Here is an 18,872-nt window from a genome sequence, read left to right as displayed (position 1 = left end):
TAGACATTTCTCCAAAGAAGATATACAGATTGCCAACAAACACATGAAAGGATGCTCAACATCACTAATCATTACAGAAATGCAAATCAAAACTACAATGAGGTATCACCTCACACTGGTCAGAATGGCCACCATCAAAAAATCTATAAACAATAAATGCTGGAGAGGGTGTGGAGAAAAGGGAACCCTCTTGCACTGTTGGTGGGAATGTAAATTTATACAGCCACTATGGAGAACAGTATGGAGGTTCATTAAAAAACTAAAAACAGAACTACCATATGACCCAGCAATCCCACTACTGGGCATTTACCCTGGGAAAACCATAATTCAAAAAGAGTCATGTACCACAATGTTCATTGCAGCTCTATTTACAATAGCCAGGACACGAAAGCAACCTAAGTGTCCCTCGAGAGATGAATGGATAAAGAAGATGTGGTACATAAATACAATGCAATATTACTCAGCCATAAAAGAAACAAAACTGAGTTATTTGTAGTGAGGTGGATGGACCTAGAGTCTGTCATACAGAGTGAAGTAAGTCAGAAAGAGAAAAATACCGTATGCCAGCATATATATATGGAATCTAAAAAAAAAAAAAAAATGGTTCTGAAGAACCTAGGGGCAGGAGAGAAATAAAGATGCAGACGTAGAGAATGGACTTGAGGACACGGGGAATGGGAAGGATAAGCTGGGACGATGTGAGAGATTGGCATGGACATATATACACTACCAAATGTAAAACAGATAGCTAGTGGGAAGCAGCCACATAGCACAGGGAGATCAGCTCGGTGCTTTGTGACCACTTAGAGGGGTGGATACGGAGGGTGGGAGACGCAAAGCGAGGAGATATGGGCATATATGTATATGTATAGCTGATTCACTTTGTTATGAAGCAGAAACTAACAAACCATTGTAAAGCAATTATACCCCAAAAAAAGACGTTAAAAAAGAAAAATTAGACTAGGTCCCTCACCACTGAGGTTTTATTTAAATCCAGTACACCAGCAAGATACTTAGCCATGATTAATTTATATTTATTAATTCATACTTACTGAGTTCCACATAGGAATAGTAAAGTAAAAAGTAATAAACTCAGCATCTAGAAATGCAGAATCAAATAATTGTAAGGTAATATACCCCCAGAGGGTATTTGTGACTCTACAGCAGTCAGAAGACCTTGAATAAGAAGGTCCTTAATGATTGAAATTTGTTCATTACAGAGAACTAGTCAAACCCCTATTGTAGTTTCTGCTGCTTATGAAAAAGGCCCAGTAAAGTCACATGGGCATTAAGCTGATAGCAATCCTCTAGGGCACTGAAGGGCCAGATAGGGGTTGGTATTTGTCACCACCTCTTACTGAGCTGACTTAGAGATCAAAGATCAAAATGCCTCCTCTAAACTTCCCAGGATCTTGGAGGTACTACCCCGGGAGCAGTCTCCCTAGATTATATCTGCATATGACCACTTGTGGAAACAGCCCTGAAAACCACCATCAGCAGCCTCATGCTCTGTGGGCTGAGAAAGAAGATTCAGCGCTGTAAGCAGCCGATCACTGAGTGGGCTGCACTGTTGAGTTTGACAGTAAGAAAATGGCAGAGTCACCTCACTGCTTTCTCCTCTAACCCAGACCTGAAGCCAGAGGTCACAAAACCCAATGTCCTCAGGGGCCAGGCAGATAAAGTAAATGGGTGCAATGGGTGAAGTGTAAGAAACACACAGCACTGTTAAACTATGTGATTCCACTTCTGATAAGGCATGGATTAAGAGGACATAGCGAGAAGTGTGATGATACACGGCGATGGATGCTCTGCCTTCTCACTGGGGAGACTGTGGTGGGGGAGGAGGGACAGTGAGAAATGAGTGACCACAGGGCCATCACTGAAAGGTAGTGATGACTCTTCAGCACCAGAAAATCACGGCCACGTGGGAATGTGAGCCCACTGTTACCAGATCTTCTGCGTTTTTCAGACAAAGCTAGGAATAGAGATCTTTGTGGCACTTAGCAATTTTAAATGTTAGCAAGACAAAGAAAAACTCATGTATGTTTAATCTACCCTTCAGGCAAAATAAAAGTATAAGTTAGACTTATTCTTTTTTGCATCTAGAAATGCAGAATCAAATAATTTGGGCTCCAGGAGGTACCTGCTTTAAGGACAAGAAACCCTAATCCTAGTTCGGCCTCTAGGCGGTCTGATTGCTAAATTAAACGAGGCAAGAGATAGGTTTCTTGGGCTCATACACCCTTTGGGCCCAATAGGCTTCAGTGTCCTGCTAAGGGCTACAGATGCCCTCTGTTTCTGAAGGTAAAGTCTTCTAAGGAATGCCAAGTCCCCGGTCGCTCCAGGCTTTCCTTCCATCAGCTTTGGGACCACTCCAACTCCCCACGTCACCTCCCAGACCTGCTCTAGTCTTAGCATAATTCCTGCAACTGAAGTACAAGGTGCTGCCTGTCAGGACACACGAATGAGACTCCTCCCCCTGATTTCTGACACTGTTGAAATGCAATGACCCTTGGCCCATGTCACAGGACTCTGAGCTACTCACCAGCTCCCCCAAATACCACGTCACAGAATTTGTACCACCTGTTCCTCAAGTTTCTAACTCCAGAAACCAGAGTATATTTCAATGAGGAAAATAAAGCAAAAGACTAACCAAATTACCCATCCCTGACATCTCCTTCACTGAAATATCCAGTCGGTGTGAAATATTTCTCCATATAAATCACACAAATGGTCAGGTTTAATCCTAACGTGTCAAGTGCTGGACAGCTGCATACTGCTCAGTAACTCGGTGGACCTAAAGAGAGGAATGCTAACTGGCAATTTCCCCAGATTATGGCCATCCATAATGCACCACCTCCAAGTAACAGCCTCACCACCCTTCAGGGCAAGGTGACTCGTGTGTACCTACTACCACCACACTTTGACAACTCACAAAGGATCCTCTTCATCCCCACTGATATAAGGCTCTTCCTCAAAGGGCTGTGGTCAAAGAGTCACCATCTATATAACTTCTTTATTAGTAGCCAGGGTTAGAGAGGAATGAACTTGAGATGGGAGTCGAGAGACGATATCAAATAAGGAGAAACATCACTGAAATATAATCTGTAGAAGAACAGCTGCTGATTCACATAAATTTAGGGGGACTTTGAGGTAATGGGATAGAAATGAAAAAACAGGTTGTGTTTTTAGGTAGCAGAAGAGAGCTCCAAGGGAATGAGAGACAATAGCTTCATGGAATGTACTTCCTCAGCCCTGGGGTGGGAGGTTATCTTTGGGCTCCAGGAGGCATGGGGGGCTTTATTTAGTTCTTCAAGAATGAAGATAAGAGGAAAATAGCCTCTTCAGGAAAAAGGAAAAAAAAAAAAAAAAGGAGGAAAAACCTGAATGCTCCTTTATAAGCATCTTAAAGGAGCTCCAAGCCAAGTGGCCACCCATGAGATTTGGCCACTCTTGCCCTGCTCTCCAAACAAACAGGCACTACTCCAGAGGAAGGTCTGGTGAGGGAGGTGCCGGCACAGCGATGAGGGGGGCAGGATGGGAAAACCATTGCATTTCCTCCGACAGAGAGCCAGGCCTCTGCAGACATCCTGCTCACCCCTCCTGCCAGCCTGTGAACTGCTGGCTGAGCCGGGGAACCCTGAGGCTTTCAGGGCTTTTATCGTATTAGAAGCATTTTTCTCATCATAACCGAGACCTTTAGTAGTGCATTAAAAAGATGGTTAATTTTCTTAAGCTTCCTTTTAAACACAGAAATAGGATTAGAAGGCTAACACGCTCAGATGCAAGCCCATTATTTGATTATGTCTAAACCTAATCCTGCCTTCACCTTGGCCTGCAGAGTCTCCATTTTGGGGTTTATTGGTTGATAATGCCAGGGCTGTCAGATACTATTACTTGCGTAGAATCTGCTGCTACGTGCTCTTTCTTCCACTATCAAATGCTGAAGGTTTGAAATTGAATTATAGGATAAGTTCTCAAAGCCTCACCAACTTTTAGAACTTTGTACCTATTTTCAAAGAAGAAAGGATGGTTCAGGCCCCCCAAAGAATGGGAACTCTCTTCAGCAAATTCGTTTCCAACAGTGCTTCGAAGAAAAGCCTTATAACTCACCTTCCCTCCATTAAGCAGGCTTTCTATTCTTTCACGTTATTAAGGATGAGGAAAAATAGTGTTGATGTTAATAGAAAGATCAGAAGCTACAGGTGGCCATTCTCTATCCTATCACTTTTCCTATTACACTAAAATTATCTGCCACATCATCCCCTTGAGGGTAGGTAGGAGCTATGTCTTATTGATACCCAGTGACTATCACAGTTCTGGTGCTCGTTAAATACTTATGTAACTGATCCAAGAATTCACATCATCTCTTGGTTACATGCAAGGAGGCACCCTTATCTAATTGGTTTTCTCCATGGAGAAGTAAAAGGCATTCCCAGGCCTGAGTCTCTGCAAGAGAGGCTTGTGATAAACCCAAGAGCACACGACCAGCACCCCCCCACCCATTTCAGCAACTCCCTTCCCCATCCCAGCAGCTTCTAAGTTTCTTTACCTGTCGCAGTGGTTGCATTTAAAGGGCTTTGCACCTGTGTGTTTCCTGTAGTGCCTTGTGAGCTCATCGCTTCGTGCAAAACGCCACTCACACCCTTCCCATGAGCACTTATAAGGCTTCTCACCTGCAAGAAGAGATGGAATGACCATGGTCAGCAACAGGAACAAAACGGGCACACACCTGATCAGGGTCTGCTACCTATTCTACAGTCTTGGAAAAGGGCTGTGAAATCATTCTTGAAAGACTGCATTTCCTAACACAGTATGTCACATTTGTTTTGTTTTTTTTTAAGTCTCCTGGTGTTTTCTTGTTATTTTATTTTATTTTATTTTATTTTTTAACCTTCAAAAGTGGTTTCACAAGATCTTCAAATCTGGAGCTGTCATTTCAGTTCCCAGAGTCAGAGCATTTCCTTCAACTGGTGAGGGATCAATTTTTATTTATTTTCTATTCCCTGGAGCACTTTGACCCCCTCCCCCCGACTCCAAGCAGAAAGGAAGTGTGCTATTTTCATCTGAACCACAAATGTTTCTAATTCTATTTTTCTCCAGAACCTACAGTAATTTACCATTTCAGCCTATTTAGTCTTCTCCCCTCTCTTCCCTCCTACCACAAACTGTAGCCAGGCAGCTGACTGACAAGGCAAAGAGCTCAGGTCTCCCAGAACCCCAGTTCCTTCCAGTAAATGTGAGTGGATGGACAGTCACGAAAAAAGGCTACGATCTGAGAGTAAAACAAAAATCACTTAACGATTCCCGGCATTTATGTGAAATATAGTTGCAAAAGTCCTATTTAAGAAGCTCATCACTTAATGACTCCAGAGCGTTCATATTTGAGCGTGATACACATTATTACAAAATATTTTTAAAGTCAATTTGTAGAGCAAGGTTTCAGCCACGGTGAAGCTGCTTAGAAGCACGAAATTCGAGCTCTGTGCTCAAGTGACCTTTTCGCACAGTAAATACAGATTGAGGAATATGGAAGAGAAAGTGCATGATTTTCCTAAGACCTTTTTTTAACCCATCAACGTCTGTCATCAAACATGACAAATACTTACCCTTCCAACTGTATGGTGGGCTGGTTCTAATAAGAAGAAAAATGATCTTTGAAATCATGAGAGTTACCGAGCCCTGTAACTGAGAGGCTGGTTAGCATAGCAGTCAACAGCTCTGAAGCCAACCTCCCTAGGCTCAACTTTTGGTTCCGCTCTTAACTGTCTATCCTTGGGCAAGTTAATCAACATCTCTGTGCCTCTGTTTTCTTAGAGATATGTACCTTAAAGGGTTTGGAGAGGATAAATTAATATACATATGTACTATATATAAATTAGAACAACGCCTGGCATAGGTAAGTATTATAAACTGCTAAACCTGAAATTTCCAGATACACAAGTGCCAAAGTAGTACGGCTGCCCCATTATTTCTCCATTTTTAATAGCTCAACGTTCACTTGGCAGCACTTAAGGAGACATTGCCCAGGTACTATACTTGACCCAGTTTCTTCTTTCTACCTTTTTCCTTCCCTTTGAACCTAACTACAAAGCATTCACAATTCTTTATTTGTATCACCTAGAATTGAACCAAACATGATTGAAAAATTTCATTTCATTAAATTGGTGCCCTAGTGGGCTGCTGCTCTGTAAAACCCATGGAGAAGAGGAATGAGAAACACAGGCATTTCTTTTCAATCGAACCAAGAGGACATGAAGGAGGGCCAGAAGCGCAGGAGGAAACCCATTCAGTTTTGGAAACCAGAAAAAAAAAAAAAAAGAATCACTGAGCGGTGTTAAAAGTTCACCTTCTGGATACTTAAAGCCACAGTTTTGGAAAAGTGCGCTTGCTGCAGAGAAGGTGAAGAGTGGAGGGGTCAAGTCAGCTTTGGAGTTAGCACACCTGGGATCTTATTCATTCTTTGCAGACACCAGGCCTCAGGGTGAGATGCCTGTGTTTATCGTGAGGCTTACATAAGTCGTTGTGTATAAGGCATTTCCAAAGCCTGGCACAAGGTAAATGTTCAATTAATCTGAACCCCCTTTCCTCCCCGTTCGTCTATATTCTCAGAGGCTGCTGAGGAGACAGGTCTAACTGGCCGTCAGTACGAACTTCCAGGGCTCAGGCTCCAGACAGCTGGGTCTAGAGTCACTCTGGGCAAACTAAATATTGGAAAACAGAGAGTCTTTTTAAGTTTTAAGTATTTTCTCAGTATACTGATGAAGAATGGACCAGAAAAACTGTGCTCTTTAGATCTGCTCTGAATGGGTGGGATGCTGAAGGGGAAATAAGAGACCCAAGTAGGAGAGAGAAGTGCCCTCTCAGAGAGGCCTGTTGGCATCATTTACTTAATGTTATTGATCACCCACGAGGCTCTGTTACTTCAAACAAATCTGACACAAACAACAACAAGAAACGGAGAATGAGGCACCAAAGACTTCAGAAATTCAAAATACCTTCCACCCTCAAAGGCCTTCAAATGAGAGTAAAACTGGAGGGTCCTGGAACCTTGGGTACCAAGCATACCCCAAATGCAACAAGGCATCTGGAAATCCCATGACATTCTACAGCAACAAGCAGAGACATCCAGTCCCCAAAATCAATCCCACAATCGAACAGACCCGTCCATCACAGGCAACTACGTTCTGAAGGACACAGGAAGGACACAGAAAATGAGGGAGATTAAAGTAGATGTCTTTGGGTATATTTTTTTAAAATTTCAAAGAGTTTGCTTTTCCCCTTGCTGAATTTTTTTTAACCAGTTTTGTTCTGTTCTATTCTGACAAATAATATCAAGGAGTTAGTGATTTCCCAGAAAATAATGTAGATGCTCTGTTAATTCCTGGCACAAACCAACCATCCTCTTCCCAGTAGCTATTTCAGTGTCCTTCCAGTGGCTGCGTCCCTTTTGCCACTGCACAGACAGAAACTACAAACAGCTTGACTTAGCTCTGAATCGTGTCACCTAACATTGTTTCCTGCTTGCAGCAGGTGCTATACAGAATAACACTACGGACAAGACCCTCTGTGCCCTGCTAGTTTAGCCAAGTTATGCTACAGTGATGCATCAAGTTATTTTTCTAGCTCCTGAGTAATTGACCTACAAGTTGCCATTTCCGCAAATACTCACTAATAAGAAATTTAAAATAACCAAGAAAGAACAGAGCCAAATGAAGGAGTAGTGCCTGAAACAGGGAGAGTTCAGAAATCAGAGGGACAGGAAAAATACAAAGAATTGGGAATACAATTTCCTATCTAAAGCTCACAAATAGTGTGGTTAGGCTGGCCTAGTTTCTGGGTTCTGTACCCACTTCCACAAACTAATATCTACTCTCAAGTCAGTGAAATTCTTCCGTCAGCACTTTGCATGGCCAAGATTACATCCCCCAGACACCAACACCTGACTGCTGGATCTTGGGGGCAGAACCTACACCCACAATGCATTAGTTTTTATCCTAACACCGTACCTGAAGGTTTCTGCTCATTTTATGAAAGGCTTGGGTTTCCTTCTTTAGAAAAGAACGGCTTTCTTTATAAAAGAAAACAAAGGCTTTTAGAAAAAAAAGACAGGGGGTAAAAGGGGTGTAGGAGAAAAGAAGGAAGGAAGGGAGGGAGGGAGGGAGGGAGGGAGGGAGGGAGGGAGAAAGAAAGAAAAGAAAAGAAAAAGGCAGTTCAGTAATAACTGAACAGATTCATGCAAAATCAGCTCATCTGCCTCACCCTCCCTTCTGTCCTTGCTCCACTCCAGGTCCTATTCCTGGGTATAAAACAGAAAATGTCATAGCCCTGCCCCACGCTACACTTGCGGCACCTAGAATGCCCAGCATTTGGCTCACTGCATCTCAAGAGTGAACAAAAATGTTCAAGAGAGGTCTCTGTGAGACAGGCAAATGGGAGACAAGCTTCAAACATCAGGACTCAAGTCCCGAAGGAGTGTGTGAATGAAGGCAAGCACGTGACAAAGAGGATGTACAGGAGAGCATGACAGTGCCTGCACGGTTCACAGGGCCCGCAGTAGAAGCCGCTCTTCAGAATTTCAGGGGGAACATCAAGAACTGCTTTTCCTTTCTGGAAATTATTAACCCCAGGAAACTCATTTCCCTGGGGGAGTATGTGTCACGTCAGACGTGATAGTAGGTCTAATCAGGTGTAAATAGATTTATAGCCATATGAGGGCTCTTAAGGAGAGTTAAGGATGCTTGAGAAACAGGACTGACATTTAGCAAGGCTGAATCATGGCACAAATTCATGCTTCCCCACAAAATGGCCTCTGAAATGGAATGTGGTCTAAAGCGGTGTGGCATTTTTTTTTTTTTTTTTAGTTTCTTATAGAGTAACTCTTCCTACATCACAAACATCACATTTGATTGATCAAAATATATTGTTACCATTACCTTTTGAACATGTACCTTCAATACATGCAGATTTATTCATGAATTATATAAATGTACTAATATATTAGGATATTATAAAACATACACTCAATATAGAAATTTAAAAGAATTAGGGTCAATTAAATATAAATAGAAGTTATAAATTTTTCTTCCTGCACTCAAAAAGACTGTGTTGCACAACGCTATTTTGAGACCATTGCCCTACAGGGTAGATGAAAACAGCTTGGCTCCAAGCTCACTGGTCTCTGTGCTTCTATCCTTGGCCCCTACAGTCTATTCTTGCTGCAGCAGTCAGAACAACCCTTTGAAAATGTAAATCAGAGCATGTGTGTCCCTTAAAGGTGACTTCAATCTTTATATTTCCATATAATTGTTTTCTTTAAAATCCCCTGGATTTTATTTTATGCATTTAAAAATATTATTCTGCAGAGGGTTCCACAGGCTTCACCAGACTGCCAAAGAAGTTCATGACCCAAAAATGGTTAAGAAGATATTAAAGTGTAAATGCTCCAATGGTTTCCTATTGCTTTTAGAATAAAAGTCAAAAGCCTATAAGGTCCTGTAGTATAGAGTCTACATGGTCTGCCACCACCAACCTGATTCCCCACGCCCTATCTGGCTGTTCCCATCTCAGAGCCTTTGCACTTGCTACCTGGAACACTCCTGTTGCCTCACTTCATTCAGGTCACTGTTCAAATGTCTCCACCTCAGAGAGACCTACCCTCCCCATCATCTGCTGAACAGCAGATTCTGTCATCTTCTATATACTACTTAGTCACTCTGACATTAGACTGCATATTGTTTGTGTGTACTACTGTCTGCTTCCCCTAGGAGAGTATAAGCTTCATGCGGGCATCTCTTTTGTTCATTGTGATACCAACAGCACTAAAGCAGGGCCTGGCTCAATCCTGTAAAAGAAACTGCATGAATAAAGCATCCTCATTTGCAACAAAGACCCAGGTACAGCAGAGGCGCAGGACAGCCTGAGTGATTTCAGTCCCTCTCTAGGTACTGAACTGGCATAAGAGTAGAAAATGTTTGCTTGCTTGTTTAAATCTGGCCACGCCTCTGTAACAGGGACTACAATGTGAAACTCTACAATGGATTAACTATTCCTTCACCATCAAAGATCACTACCCACTTCTTCCCTATCTGCCCGAGCCTAAAAAAGGAGTATCCTGAAAATCTTCCTGTAAATCTTCATCTCAACCCTGGGATCAGTCTCCTGAGAAACATCCCCTCTGGGAAACCAAGTGCATCATTTTACAGAACTCATTGGTAGAGGTTCTCACTGAAGATGGGTTTGGGAGAGCATAAGTGATATGTCAAACGTATTGCACTATACATTTGCCTTTAAGATATAGATTGTAGCATGAAATACGAACAGGTGTCAGAATCTTGCATTAAAAGTCTCTTGAAAATAAACATTGCTAATGCAAATTTTCTGCATTCATTTCCTGATCTGCAAAATTTCAAGTTCCTAATCCATTTCCTAAGGAGACTAGGATGTTGATGTACCTATGTTTCTGTTAAAACTAATCCTATTTCTTTTTATTTGTTTAAAAAATGTAGCTACTAGATTTCTGTTATCTGGGCATGTTAGGGTCCTAGTCTCCTTAGGACTTGGATTAGGAATTTGAAATTCTGTAGATCAGGAAATGGAAAAGCAAAATGGAAAGGAGAAGGGGTACTCTGTAATGGGTTTATATTGTCACCTAGCACATCTAGAGGAAATCAGAAAAGACCCATCAATTGCTTTCACATCACACTCAGCAACACTAGAGAATTTAAACCACCTGGGGAATACAGACACTGAGAGAGAAAATGTCACAAAGCTTTCTTAACATTGGAAAAAGAGGCTCATCCACCAGAGGGCAGACAGCAGAAGCAAGACGAACTACAATCCTGCAGCCTGTGGAACAAAAAACACATTCACAGAAAGACAGACAAGATGAAAAGGCAGAGGGCTATGTACTGGATGACGGAACAAGATAAAACCCCAGGAAAACAACTAAATGAAATGGAGATAGGCAATCTTCCAGAAAAAGAATTCAGAATAATGATAGTGAAGATGATCCAGGACCTCAAAAAAGAATGGAGGCAAAGATTGAGAAGATGCAAGAAATGTTTTTAAAAGATCTAGAAGAATTAAAGAACAAACAAACAGAGATGAACAATACAATAACTGAAATGAAAACCACACTAGAAGGAATCAATAGCAGAATACCTGAGGCAGAAGAACGGGCAAGTGACCTGAAAGACAAAATGGTAGAATTCACTGCTGCAGAACAGAATAAAGAAAAAGAATGAAAATAAATGAAGACAGCCTAAGAGACCTCTGGGACAACATTAAACGCAACAACATTCGCATTATAGGGGTCCCAGAAGGAGAAGAGAGAAAGGACCCAAGAAAATATTTGAAGAGATTATAGTCAAAAACTTCCCTAACATGGGAAAGGAAATAACCAGCCAAGTCCAGGAAGTGCAGAGAGTCCTATACAGGATAAACCCAAGGAGAAACATGCTGAGACAAATAGTAATCAAACTGGCAAAAATTAAAGACAAAGAAAAAGTATTGAAAGCAGCAAGGGAAAAATGACAAATAACATACAAGGGAACTCCCATAATGTTAACAGCTGATTTCTCAGCAGAAACTCTACAAGCCAGAAGGGAGTGGCACGATATACTTAAAGTGATGAAAAGGAAGAACCTACAACAAAGATTACTCTACCCAGCAAGGATCTCATTCAGATTCGATGGAGAAATCAAAAGCTTTACAGACAAGCAAAAGCTAAGAGAATTCAGCACCACCAAACCAGCTCTACAACAAATGCTAAAGGAACTTCCCTAAGTGGGAGACACAAGAGAAGAAAAGGACCTACAAAAACAAACCCAAAACCATTAAGAAAATGGTAATAGGAACATACATATCGATAATTACCTTAAACGTGAATGGATTAAATGTTCCAACCAAAAGACACAGGCTTGCTTAATGGATACAAAAACAAGACCCATGTATATGCTGCCTAAAAGAGACCCACTTCAGACCTAGGGACACATACAGACTAAAAGTGAGGGGATGGAAAAAGATATTCCATGCAAATGGAAATCAAAAGAAAGCTGGAGTAGCAATACTCATAACAGATAAAATAGACTTTAAACTAAAGAATGTTACAAGAGACAAGGAAGGACACTATGTAATGATCAAGGGATCAATCCAAGAAGAAGATATAACAATTATAAATATATACGCACCCAACATAGGAGCACCTCAATACATAAGGCAACTGCTAACAGCTCGAAAAGAGGAAATCGACAGTAACACAATAATAGTGGGGGACTTTAACACCTCACTTACACCAATGGACAGCTCATCCAAACAGAAAATTAATAAGGAAACACAAGCTTTAAATGACACAATAGACCAGATAGATTTAATTGAGATTTATAGGACATTCCATCCAAAAACAGAAGATTACACTTTCTTCTCAAGTGCGCATGAAACATTCTCCAGGACAGATCACATCCTGGGTCACAAATCAAGCCTCAGTAAATTTAGAAAACTGAAATCATATCAAGCGTCTTTTCTGACCACAATGCTATGAGATTAGAAATCAATTACAGGGAAAAAAAACGTAAAAAAACACAAAACACATGGAGGCTAAACAATATGTTACTAAATAACCAAGAGATCACTGAAGAAATCAAAGAGGAAATCAAAAAATACCTAGAGACAAATGACAATGAAAACATGACAATCCAAAACCTATGGGATGCAGCAAAAACAGTTCTAAGAAGGAAGTTTATAGCTATACAAGCCTACCTCAAGAAACTAGAAAAATCTCAAGTAAACAATCTAACCTTACACCTAAAGGAACTAGAGAAAGAAGAACAAACAAAATCCAAAGTTAGCAGAAGGAAAGAAATCATAAAGATCAGAGCAGAAATAAATGAAATAGAAACAAAGAAAATAATAGCAAAGATTAATAAAATTAAAAGCTGGTCCTTTATAAAGACGCAGACCTACTGGAGAATGGACTTGAGGATATGGGGAGGGGGAAGGGTGAGTTTTGACAGGGCGAGAGAGAGTCATGGACATATACACACTAACAAACGTAGTAAGGTAGATAGCTGGGGGGAAGCAGCCGCAAGGCACAGGGATATTAGCTCGGTGCTTTGTGACAGCCTGGAGGGGTGGGATGGGGAGAGTGGGAGGGAGGGAGACGCAAGAGGGAAGACATATGGGAACATATGTATATGTATAGCTGATTCACTTTGTTATAAAGCAGAAACTAACACACCATTGTAAAGCAATTATACCCCAATAAAGATGTTTAAAAAAAAAAAAAAGCTGGTCCTTTGAGAAGATAAACAAAATTGATGAACCATTAGCCAGACTCATCAAGAAAAAGAGGGAGAGGACTCAAGTCAATAAAATTAGAAATGAAAAAGGAGAAGTTACAACAGACACTGCAGAAATACAAAGCATCCTAAGAGACTACTACAAGCAACTCTATGCCAATAAAATGGACAACCTGGAAGAAATGGACAAATTCTTAGAAAGGTATAACCTTCCAAGACTGAACCAGGAAGAAACAGAAAATATGAACAGACCAATCACAAGTAATGAAATTGAAACTGTGATTAAAAATCTTCCAACAAACAAAAGTCCAGGACCACATGGCTTCACAGGTGAAGTCTATCAAACATTTAGAGAAGAGCTAACACCCATCCTTCTCAAACTCTTCCAAAAAATTGCAGAGGAAGTAAAACTCCTAAACTCATTCTATGAGGCCACCATCACCCTGATACCAAAACCAGACGAAGATACTACAAAAAAAGAAAATTACAGACCAATATCACTGATGAATAGAGATGCAAAAATCCTCAACAAAATACTAGCAACCAGAATCCAACAACACATTAAAAGGATCATACACCATGATCAAGTGGGATTTATCCCAGAGATGCAAGGATCCTTCACTATACGCAAATCAAACAATCTGATACACCATATTAACAAATTGAAGAATAAAAACCATACGATTATCTCAATAGATGCAGAAAAAGCTTTTGACAAAATTCAACACCATTTATGATAAAAACTCTCCAGAAAGTGGGCATAGAGGGAACCTACCTCAACATAATAAAGGCCAGATACGACAAACCCACAGCCAATGTCATTCTTAATGGTGAAAAGCTGAAAGCATTTCCTCTAAGATCAGGAACAAGACAATGATGTCCACTCTCACCACTATTATTCAACATAGTTTTGGAAGTCCTAGTCACAGCAATCAGAGAAGAAAAATAAATAAAAGGAATACAAATTGGAAAAGAAGTAAAACTGTCACTGTTTGCAGATGACATGATACTATACATAGAGAGTCCTAAAGATGCCACCAGAAAACTACTAGAGCTAATCAATGAATTTGGTAAAGTTGCAGGATACAAAATTAATGCACAGAAATCTTTTGCATTCGTATACACGAATGATGAAAAAATCTGAAAGAGAAATTAAGGAAACACTCCCGTTTACCATTGCAACAAAAAGAATAAAATACCTAGGAATAAACCTACCTAGGGAGACAAAAGACCCATATGCAGAAAACTATAAGACACTGATGAAAGAAATTAAAGATGATACAAACAGATGGAGAGATATACCATGTTCTTGGATTGGAAGAATCAATATTGTGAAAATGACTATACTACCCAAAGCAATCTATAGACTCAATGCAATCCCTATCAAACTACCAACGGCATTTTTCACAGAACTAGAGTAAAAAACTTCACAATTCGTATGGAAACACAAAAGACCCCGAATAGCCAAAGCTATCTTGAGAAAGGAAAATGGAGCTGGTGGAATCAGGCTCCTGGATTTCAGACTATATTACAAAGCTACAATAATCAAGACAGTATGGTAGTGGCACAAAAACAGAAATATAGCTCAATGGAACAGGATAGAAAGCCCAGAGATAAACCCACACACATATGGTCACCTTATTTTTGATAAAGGAGGCGAGAATATTCAATGGAGAAAAGACAGCCTCTTCTATAAGTGGTGCTGGGAAAACTGGACAGTTACATGTAAAAGAATGAAATTAGAACACTCCCTAACACCATACACAAAAAGAAACTCAAAATGGATTAGAGACCTAAATGTAAGACCAGGCACTATAAAACTCTTAGAGGAAAACATAGGAAGAACACTCTTTGACATAAATCACAGCAAGGTCTTTTTTGACCCATCTCTTAGAGAAATGGAAATAAAAACAAAAATAAACAAATGGGATCTAATGAAACTTAAAAGCTTTTTCACAGCAAAGGAAACCATAAACAAGACGAAAAGACAACCCTCAAAATGGGAGAAAATATTTGCAAATGAATCATCGGACAAAGGATTAATCTCCAAAATATATAAACAGCTCATGCAGCTCAATATTAAAAAAAACAAACAAGCCAATCAAAAACTGGGCCCAAGACCTAAACAGACATTTCTCCATAGAAGACACACAGATGGCCAAGAAGCACACATAAAGCTGCTCAACATTACTAATTATTAGAGAAATGCAAATCAAAACTACGAGGTATCACCTCACACCAGTTAGAATGGGCATCAGAAAACCTACAAAGAAGAAATGCTGGAGAGGGTGTGGAGAAAAGGGAATCCTCTTGCACTGTTGGTGGGAATGTAAATTGATACAGCCACTATGGAGAACAGTATGGAGGTTCCTTAAAGAACTAAAAATAGAATTACTATATGACCCAGCAATCCCACTACTGGGCATATACCCAGAGAAAACCATAATTCAAAAAGACACATGCACCCCAATGTTCACTGCAGCACTATTTACAATAGCCAGGTCATGGAAGCAACCTAAATGCCCATCAACAGATGAATGGATAAAGAAGATGTGGTACATATATACAATGGAATATTACTCAGCCATAAAAAGGAACAAAATCGGGTCATTTGTAGAGATGTGGATGCATCTAGAGACTGTCATCCAGAGTGAAGTAAGTCAGAAAGAGAAAAACAAATATCGTATATTCACGCATATATGTGGAACCTAGAAAATGGCACAGATGAACTGGTTTGCAGAACAGAAATTGGTATACAGAAGTAGAGAACAAATGTATGGACACCAAGGGGGGAAAGTGGCGGGGGGGTGGTGGTGGTGCTGGGATGAATTTGGAGACTGGGATTGACATGTATACACTCATGTGTATAAAATGGATAACTAATAAGAAAATAAATAAATAAACATTAAAAAAAATTGGAAAAAGAGTAACCAGTAAACATCACTCCATAGCTTGGCAATCCCTTCTCAGGGTGTATGTGCTACAACTAAAAAATACTCCACGTTACTAACGCTGCTTTGGAAAACTGTCTCAGAGTTCCTCTTAGATTCCAGCTAAATTTTTTTTTTTTAATGATAATGTTTGAAACATTTATGTACTAAATCACTTTGAGATTGATCTACATGAATTCAATAAATTAAACATTTAATGGAAAACTGTAGTGAGCAATGCAATATACACGTCATGATGCTGTGACAGGTTTGTAAATTCTCAAACTCAAAGAAAACGACCATGGCCCCGTTTTCCAGATTGCCATTTTTAAGGTGGAAATGGCTTCCAATTATTATTACTAACATTGTTAAATATTATTAATAATCATTGTTCCAGCTGAATTTTAAATATTTTTTTCCCAAGGTTTTTAGATTAGGGGAGTGATGGAAAAATGAGACAAGGGCTTTATTTTCCTGAATTTCAAAAGCATTTATAACTATTACATAAAATAAAATATGTACTCATTTATTTATGCTCCATGTTGATTGTTTTCATTCATCCATTTACTTGCTCACCCAAAAGCCAACTAGGTGCTAGGGCCTGAGTTACTGAATTTATGCAAAGCACCAGACACTTTACAGACCATACAAACATTTACTCTATTTTTTTTTTTAGTTTTAAAACAACTAATAAAATAATAACTGGCCGAGATTAGGTTAACTCCTCATTGCCTGGATCACCACCTTAAAATGGTTGTTTAAAAATTTATAAATTAAAATTTAAACCTTATATCCTTAATGAGGTATAGCTCCTACTTCAGAATATGGAGAGAGGTGAGAAAGGATTTTGACTTAATCCCACAGCTGTCAACAACTGCAGTGTCCAATACAGTAGTCAGAAACCACATGTGGCTGTGAGCACTTGAAATGTGGCTAAGGCAACTAAAGAACTAAACTTCCGGGCTTCCCTGGTGGCGCAGTGGTTGAGAGTCCGCCTGCCAATGCAGGGGACACGGGTTTGTGCCCCGTCCAGGAAGGTCCCACATGCCACGTAGCAGCTGGGCCCGTGAGCCATGGCCGCTGAGCCTGCGCGTCCGGAGCCTGTGCTCCGCAACGGGAGAGGCCACAACAGTGACAGGCCCGCGTACCGCGAAAAAAAAAAAAAGAACTGAACTTCCAATTTAATTTAATGTAAATTAAAATTTGAAAACTGAAGCAATATAAAGAATATTTTATACTCTTCTTTTGGTAGGACTGTATTTAACTTTAACCATTGAAAATTTAGCATATGGATTTAGGCATGCAATAAGTATAGAATACACCGGATATGGAAGACTTATTAATAAAAAGAATATGTAAAATACAGCTCAATAATTTTTTCATATTGACTTATATTGAAAGAATATTTTGGATATATTGGTTTAAATAAAATATATTATTAAAATTACTATTACCTATTTCTATTTACTTTTTACAAAATGTGGTTACTAGAAAATTTTAAATCACATATATGGCTTGCATATATTTCTATTTTAGACAGCACTAGTTTAAAATATAGCTTCTATGTAGAATTCCCACCATTAATTCAAGTGTAAGGGCTCATCCTTTCTAATCTCTTACCAATGCCCAGCACAAAAAGCTATGTTACCACCCTGCTATCCAGATTCACAAACCCTAACACACATCAGCCAAAACAACTCATCTCTGTCTGCAGGTAAGGAGGCAAAGTCAAATACTGATACTTCTGGTCTAACTCACTGATAGTGAAAATACCATCAGCCTCTTCAGTGTGACAACCTGGGTTCAGCCAACATTAATTGTTCGTTCTAATATGCACCGAGCAATGACAGTGCTAGAGATTAAAGCAAAAGTAAATGGTCTCGGCACTAAAGGAGTTCCCAGGTGGGGAAGCCCCACGCGTGAACACAAACAACACAAGCCCAATGCAACTGATCAATGTGTATGTGTGGATGTGTGGAGGAGGCCATCCCTAGACTCTGTAGGACCCTCAGGGTAGGCATCCCAGAAGAGAGAAGCCTCACTGAAACTTGAGGGATGCCAGGGACAAGGGCAGTGGGCATTTCAGGAGAAGGAACAGCAGATACAAAGGCCCACAGATGCGGAACAGTGGGGTGTCGCAGCTGAGGTGAAAGGTGAGTATATGAAGAGGAATTTCAAGAATGGACAGGAAAGAAGTAAGAACCACACCCTTAGGGGTCTTGATGACAAGCCACCCCCCTCCCAGGAGACTGATTTCCTTGAAGTGAGAGTTCATGTCTTTACATAGCTGTATCCTCAGAGCCTAGCCTAATGTGTGGCACCAGTACCTCACAAAGCACATCCTCTGGGAAGCGATTCTAGACCAACTCTGGTAGAACTGGGTGCCCCTTCCTCTCTGATCCTATAACTTCTTCAGGAGAGTCTTGTCTTACTGCTTGAGTGATTTGTTTACATGCTGTCGCCTCAGCATGTAAACCAACTGGTCCCTGCAAGGGTAGAGGCCAGGTTTACTTGCCTTAGTATTTCCAAGACTTATTTAGAACAGTGGAGACATTTCAAAGACCGTCAATTAACTTGATCGAACAAACATGCATCTATGACTAGTCCTTAGTTCAAACCTTCCTTCAAGCACTGTAGCTTAGAT

At 40.2% G+C, this 18,872-nt stretch overlaps 1 protein-coding gene across 17 annotated transcripts in view; it reads right to left on the bottom strand.

The window, feature by feature from the left end:
* Positions 1-18,872, bottom strand: part of KLF7 (Kruppel like factor 7) — a 110,554-nt gene that overhangs the window by 15,013 nt on the left and 76,669 nt on the right. For 16 of the 17 annotated variants that reach the window (XR_004350839.1, XR_004350840.1, XR_004350837.1 and 13 more), the window contains one exon: positions 4,553-4,676. The exons of the other annotated variant lie outside the window; for it this stretch is intronic. Coding sequence is in view for 3 of the 16 variants with exons in the window: in XM_032638466.1 (XP_032494357.1) it covers positions 4,553-4,676 (124 nt within the window). In the remaining 13 variants the exon portion in view is untranslated. The remainder of the gene's footprint in view (positions 1-4,552; positions 4,677-18,872) is intronic. 17 annotated transcript variants of the gene reach the window in all.

This window comes from Phocoena sinus, chromosome 7 (assembly GCF_008692025.1).
Source record: "Phocoena sinus isolate mPhoSin1 chromosome 7, mPhoSin1.pri, whole genome shotgun sequence".
Classification (NCBI taxonomy): domain Eukaryota; kingdom Metazoa; phylum Chordata; class Mammalia; order Artiodactyla; family Phocoenidae; genus Phocoena; species Phocoena sinus.
Note: the sequence above shows the minus strand (reverse complement) of the source record. Positions and strands in the feature narration are given on the sequence as shown.